The sequence below is a fragment of the Drosophila miranda genome (genome assembly GCF_003369915.1).
Source record: "Drosophila miranda strain MSH22 chromosome Y unlocalized genomic scaffold, D.miranda_PacBio2.1 Contig_Y1_pilon, whole genome shotgun sequence".
Classification (NCBI taxonomy): domain Eukaryota; kingdom Metazoa; phylum Arthropoda; class Insecta; order Diptera; family Drosophilidae; genus Drosophila; species Drosophila miranda.
In genome coordinates, this window is record NW_022881603.1 from 19209591 (window position 1) to 19216672 (window position 7082).

At 51.7% G+C, this 7082-nt stretch overlaps 1 protein-coding gene and 1 pseudogene across 1 annotated transcript; both read left to right on the forward strand.

The window, feature by feature from the left end:
- The first annotated feature begins 2353 nt into the window (after positions 1–2353).
- On the forward strand, positions 2354–4123 carry LOC117189388 (annotated as a pseudogene).
- Positions 4124–4931: 808 nt separating this feature from the next.
- Positions 4932–6687, forward strand: LOC117189401 (adenosine deaminase 2-like). The gene is made up of 2 exons (XM_033394535.1): positions 4932–5911; positions 5974–6687. Exons 1-2 carry the CDS (start codon positions 4958–4960, stop codon positions 6595–6597), a joined length of 1578 nt encoding a protein of 525 aa, XP_033250426.1. The 5' UTR covers positions 4932–4957; the 3' UTR covers positions 6598–6687.
- Positions 6688–7082: the final 395 nt, after the last annotated feature.

Sequence of the window (7082 nt, forward strand, 5' to 3'; positions counted from 1 at the left end):
TTTGTTTAAATAATTATAAGACATAGTTTACTCTTATAAATATAAGGCAGTCTTATAGAAAATTATTCCTTTATCGGATAAGTATATTTCTTCTTAAAAAATCACGATGGAAAACCTCTTGAAGCAGCAATAAACTTAAAACCTATAAGGATGATGACTGAGTACGGATTCGCACCTAGTATTCTGACAGTACGTGTGTGTAGGGTCGTTATTCAGCAGAGGAGCAGTAAATACAAGCTGCTGTTCCCCCCCCAGCCATCCTGCCTGCCTCCTGTCACAGTTGACATTTATTGGAGACGCGATTCTATTGACATAATTCGAATAGGCAACAACGTGCCACGAAATTGAAATGCCTCAAAATGCAAATGCTTCAGTAGGCAGGGCAGGGCAGGGCAGGGCTTTGAAGACAAATCAATTTGATGAAATACCAAAAGTAGAATGAAACACACAAAGGAAGAAATAGACACAGACACAGGACCTGACAGTGTGTGTGGGGGCGCCCATTTTCGGGCATTGTGCGAATGACAATGGGAAGAGATAAAAACGACAGCCACAAGCCGCGGATGAGCATTGTCTCAGCTCCAACGGGCAGGAGGGAACACTGGGAGTGAGTGAGTGGCGTTTTGAGGCAAAGAGTTTAAACAGCTGTTGTCAAGCCACGGACTGTGGACGACTCCGAGCTCCGGACTATGGCTTATCGCCAGCATTTTGACGACTGGTGGCAGTCGGTTTAATTATGTCATTTAATTCCGAGTCCATTGTTTGGCCATCTCGGCCGGAGGACAAAAACATGCAACAGTTTTTGTTGCTGCCAGTCCCTGTTACTAGGCGGAAGTACATTTGTCCTCGTCCGGCCGACTGCATATCCCGGAAGTTTTAGCACACACACATGACTGTCCTTGGCAATCCATGGAGAGAGATACAGATAGAGAGGGAGCCCTGATAATGAAGCCATTTTTGGAGACTGGACCCCGCTTTAAAATGCTTTAAAATGTTTATGAAACATGTGCCGGCATTTATGCATATTAAATTAGCCAGCTTAGGCGGCAAAATAAACAGGCCAGAGGCCTGGCACCGAACCCTTTCTTATGGCCTGCGAGAACTGTGTCTTATTCGCACACATTCCGCTTAATATTCAGAGGCTCAGAGGAGGCGGGCAAAGAAAACTGAAAATGGTCTTTAGATGTAGATGTAGGAAAGAACACATATTTCCACAGAGAGAGAGAGAGGGCAGGTCCATTCGGATGGGCAGAGATGGAGGTAGAATGGGAATTCCCTGGGAATTGGAATGCTGGAAATTTAAGATATATTTTAGTTAATATCCGACCCCATGTCCATAGTCGTTTGCACAGCTCTGATGTAGATAGAAATGCATGGAAATATGGAATCGATTGCATCTAAGGCATAGCATTAGGAAATCTCTTGGACCCATAAATACCCTTTCAACTCTGATCTGAAGTGATGAAAAGTAATTAAGGAGCACTCTTCCAGGCACACATACTCTTATATTCTGGTTGAGATTGACAGCTCCCTGTGGGATGTGGCATGTGGCAGTCAATTAAGATGCAAATTGTTTTTGCATAAAATCAAATTTCGTTTTCCGGCAAAATTCCAAAGGAATTTCAGTTTGCCTCTTGTCGTGTGCCTCTGCTGCTGCTTCTGTTGTTGCACCAACAAACAAGGTGGGGCAGAGTGGGTGGTGGCATCAAGAAGAACACTGAACATTGGCAAATGCTTAAATGTCGTTCAAGTTTTCGAGTTAAGTGCACTCCATATGCAATCGACACATGTGTGCAACAAAACTCGTTAACACTTGAAAAGTTTCCATGGGCCTTGGGGCATCTCTGTTCCCGACGAAGACGTGCCCCCGAGAAGAGACGTCTTCGTGTGTATGTGTAATGTAATGTAATGTCATGCTGCTGAAAAAATACTTAAGCAGAATATCCAGAGTATGTATGTATGTATGCTCCAGCCAAGCGAATTCCCACAGTTCAGGGTGGTTCATCCATTTTGTTGGTAGCACAAATCATGGATGGGGGCGGGGCAGGGAGCTGTGTGGCCTTTGGACATCATATATTCGTGGCAGACAGCCCCACATGATTGACAAGTGGATGGTGCAAGAAAAACACTATCTGGAGAGCTCTGCCTCACAGTAACCCAATACAGAGAGCTCCCCAGGCGGGGGAATGCTTTAAGACGCAATTAAATGGAAACATTTTTGGTCTTGCGATCAGCAGTAGGTTTCAAGGAGACTTTCCAACTTCCAATCAATGAAGATTATTCAATCAAGATGTATGTGTTTTGCTGGTTCTCAAAATGTACTTTTCAGTTTGTTAAATATTCTAGAAAATTCCCTGAAAATATTCACACCCTTAGAAGTGCTATAGTCTTTTAGTTAGCAGGATGTCAGGCCTGTTTCGGCCACAAAGTCTATTGCACGAGGTCACGGATATCCTGTCGTTGCGGGAGATAATTGGAGCCACGAACCTGCGGAAGAGCACGCCCGAGGAGTACCGAATACTGTGCGACATTCTCACCTCCTTTGAGCGGTACCGGGGAGTGGGCAAAGACATCCAGCTGACGCTGCAGCAGCGCGCTGCCAACGAGGTGATCATGTGCGAGAAGAAGAGGGAGTACCAGAAGGGCATCCTGGACCCCAGCAAGTTCACACCGGGCCACCACATCTTCCAGGTGCTGCACAAGATCCGCAGGTCGCCGCTCTTCAATATACTGACCAAGATGCCCAAGGGGGGGCCCTCAAGGTGCACGACACCTCTTTGTGCAGCACGGACTACCTCATCCAGCTGATGTACAAGGAGCACCTCTGGGTGTGCACTATCGACGAGGGATGTTGCGTGGTTGAGTTCCGATTCGCAGAGCAGAAGCCCACGAAGGGCCTTCACCCGGAGGGCCAGTGGGAGCCGATGGAGCAGCTCCGTGAGCGGCGCGGCGAGGAGAACCACAACAATTACCTGCGGCGACGCTTCAGCATGTATCAAAAGGAGAGTTTCGAGAACAACGCAGAGGCCTGGCGCCACATGATGGAAATCTTCGATCTGCTGGATGGCCTCATCCAGTACGCCCCCGTCTGGGCCGAGTACTACTACCAGGCCCTCAAGGAGTTCCACGCGGACGGGGTGCAGTACATGGAGGTGCGGACCACGATGCCCCAGCTGTACTGCCTGGACGGACAGAAGCTGCCGATGCGCGAGACCGTCCAAATCTACCAGGACGTGATGAAACGTTTCAGGAAGGACTACCCGGACTTTATCGGCGCGAAGCTCATCTACGCCCCGCTGCGGCATGTCCAGCCGGAGGTCGTCAGACAGTATGTCAAGCAATGCACCGAGCTAAATGTGAGAGACAGCGAGCGAGCCTGTATTCTGTATTCCGTATTCCTTTGCCTTTGCCTTTGCAGAAAGAGTTCCCCGGCTTTGTGATTGGATTCGATCTGGTGGGCCAGGAGGATGTTGGCCATCCGCTGAGCCAATTCGTCGAGGAGCTGATCAAGCTGCCCGACAACATCAACTTTTACTTCCACGCCGGACAGACGAACTGGTACGGCTCCCACGTGGACGAGAACCTGATCGACGCCATAATGCTGGGAGCGAAGCGGATCGGACACGGGTACACGATCACCAAGCACCCGCTGCTGATGCAGCTGGCCAAGTACATGAACATCGCCCTCGAGGTGTGCCCCGTCTCCAACCAGGTGTTGCAGCTGGGCTCCGACTACCGCAACCATCCGGCGGCCACGCTGATCGCCGAGAACGTGCCGCTGGTCATCTGCTCGGGCAGTCCCGCCTTCTGGTGCGCCTCGCCGCTCTCGCACGACTTCTACATGGCCTTCCTGGGCATCGCACCCATGAATGCCGACCTCAAGTTCCTCAAGCGCATTGCCAAGAACTCGATCCGGTACAGTGCGCTCAAGGACGAGGCCAAGGCCAAGGCCATGGAGAAGTGGAAGAAGAACTGGGAGGCGTGGATCGACGATGTTGTCAAGAACAAAGACAAGACTCTCCAACAGGCCCCAGCCAAGTGAATAAAATCCAGGAACTGAAGTTTGTATGCCACATAATCTTATGTTTAATTCTATGAAGAATCATTTCGAATATACCTACTGCTATGGGATGCCCATGCGGGCATGCTTTGGCGATGTCTAATGCCATTTATGTTATAAAGATTGGTTGTATCTTATCGCTTCCCTGCTGATAGTATGAATGTTGTTGTGGTTCACCCCTTTTGTCTCACAAACTATCGGCCGTAAGCCGCTTAGCCACACTGTTGGCCATACCTAAAGCACACACGGGCTTATCCAATTACGTAAAGTGCCGCCTTCTCTCCTTCCCCATACGTCTTGGTGGGGGAGGGGGGTTTACTTTTCCCCTTATGCCATACCTGATGGAAATGGCACCTGCAATGACGCAACCTTGCTCGCGGAGCACAAAACTTTCGCCCTCACGCACGGAGCATGGCTTTCCGTGGCCAAAACGGAAATCGCCGGGATAAACCTGGAGCCTGGTTGGAGCCTCGACTGGAGCTGCACTTCCAGCCACGGCGCAAACTGTTTGAATTTCCGCTTCGTGATTATTTCGGTCAGAGGCAGAGGCAGAGACAGAGACAGAGGCAAACCAATAAGTTTCTGCCCCAGCTTTTTATTGCATACTTCGAGGAAGAGAGGGAAAGAGAGGGAGGGTGAATAGTGGGTGGTAGTCCCGGAGGGAGGGTCATGCAAATGTCACAGACACAAACACTTCCGCCTGGCTTTGGCTTCAGCTCTTACGAGTATTCTTGAGGCATGTTTCATATCGTTTGCTGCCGGCACTAATTTCAGTGACTTCCATTTCCTCCCCCCCCCCCCCCCCCCCCCCCCCCCCCCCCCCCCCCCCCCCCCCCCCCCCACCATCCCTGAAAATATTCGCACCCTTAGAAGTGCTATAGTCTTTTAGTTAGCAGGATGTCAGGCCTGTTTCGGCCACAAAGTCTATTGCACGAGGTCACGGATATCCTGTCGTTGCGGGAGATAATTGGAGCCACGAACCTGCGGAAGAGCACGCCCGAGGAGTACCGAATACTGTGCGACATTCTCACCTCCTTTGAGCGGTACCGGGGAGTGGGCAAAGACATCCAGCTGACGCTGCAGCAGCGCGCTGCCAACGAGGTGATCATGTGCGAGAAGAAGAGGGAGTACCAGAAGGGCATCCTGGACCCCAGCAAGTTCACACCGGGCCACCACATCTTCCAGGTGCTGCACAAGATCCGCAGGTCGCCGCTCTTCAATATACTGACCAAGATGCCCAAGGGGGGGGCCCTCAAGGTGCACGACACCTCTTTGTGCAGCACGGACTACCTCATCCAGCTGATGTACAAGGAGCACCTCTGGGTGTGCACTATCGACGAGGGATGTTGCGTGGTTGAGTTCCGATTCGCAGAGCAGAAGCCCACGAAGGGCCTTCACCCGGAGGGCCAGTGGGAGCCGATGGAGCAGCTCCGTGAGCGGCGCGGCGAGGAGAACCACAACAATTACCTGCGGCGACGCTTCAGCATGTATCAAAAGGAGAGTTTCGAGAACAACGCAGAGGCCTGGCGCCACATGATGGAAATCTTCGATCTGCTGGATGGCCTCATCCAGTACGCCCCCGTCTGGGCCGAGTACTACTACCAGGCCCTCAAGGAGTTCCACGCGGACGGGGTGCAGTACATGGAGGTGCGGACCACGATGCCCCAGCTGTACTGCCTGGACGGACAGAAGCTGCCGATGCGCGAGACCGTCCAAATCTACCAGGACGTGATGAAACGTTTCAGGAAGGACTACCCGGACTTTATCGGCGCGAAGCTCATCTACGCCCCGCTGCGGCATGTCCAGCCGGAGGTCGTCAGACAGTATGTCAAGCAATGCACCGAGCTAAATGTGAGAGACAGCGAGCGAGCCTGTATTCTGTATTCCGTATTCCTTTGCCTTTGCCTTTGCAGAAAGAGTTCCCCGGCTTTGTGATTGGATTCGATCTGGTGGGCCAGGAGGATGTTGGCCATCCGCTGAGCCAATTCGTCGAGGAGCTGATCAAGCTGCCCGACAACATCAACTTTTACTTCCACGCCGAACAGACGAACTGGTACGGCTCCCACGTGGACGAGAACCTGATCGACGCCATAATGCTGGGAGCGAAGCGGATCGGACACGGGTACACGATCACCAAGCACCCGCTGCTGATGCAGCTGGCCAAGTACATGAACATCGCCCTCGAGGTGTGCCCCGTCTCCAACCAGGTGTTGCAGCTGGGCTCCGACTACCGCAACCATCCGGCGGCCACGCTGATCGCCGAGAACGTGCCGCTGGTCATCTGCTCGGGCAGTCCCGCCTTCTGGTGCGCCTCGCCGCTCTCGCACGACTTCTACATGGCCTTCCTGGGCATCGCACCCATGAATGCCGACCTCAAGTTCCTCAAGCGCATTGCCAAGAACTCGATCCGGTACAGTGCGCTCAAGGACGAGGCCAAGGCCAAGGCCATGGAGAAGTGGAAGAAGAACTGGGAGGCGTGGATCGACGATGTTGTCAAGAACAAAGACAAGACTCTCCAACAGGCCCCAGCCAAGTGAATAAAATCCAGGAACTGAAGTTTGTATGCCACATAATCTTATGTTTAATTCTATGAAGAATCATTTCGAATATACCTACTGCTATGGGATGCCCATGCGGGCATGCTTTGGCGATGTCTAATGCCATTTATGTTATAAAGATTGGTTGTATCTTATCGCTTCCCTGCTGATAGTATGAATGTTGTTGTGGTTCACCCCTTTTGTCTCACAAACTATCGGCCGTAAGCCGCTTAGCCACACTGTTGGCCATACCTAAAGCACACACGGGCTTATCCAATTACGTAAAGTGCCGCCTTCTCTCCTTCCCCATACGTCTTGGTGGGGAAGGGGTTTACTTTTCCCCTTATGCCATTCCTGATGGAAATGGCACCTGCAATGACGCAACCTTGCTCGCGGAGCACAAAACTTTCGCCCTCACGCACGGAGCATGGCTTTCCGTGGCCAAAACGGAAATCGCCGGGATAAACCTGGAGCCTGGTTGGAGC

Excerpts from the sequence above, each read along its gene's own strand:
- LOC117189401 (XM_033394535.1), top strand. The coding sequence starts at position 4,958 with ATGTCAGGCCTGTTTCGGCCACAAAGTCTATTGCACGAGGTCACGGAT. Across the intron at positions 5,912-5,973 it reads AGCAATGCACCGAGCTAAAT|AAAGAGTTCCCCGGCTTTGT; the intron begins GTGAGAGACAGC and ends TTGCCTTTGCAG.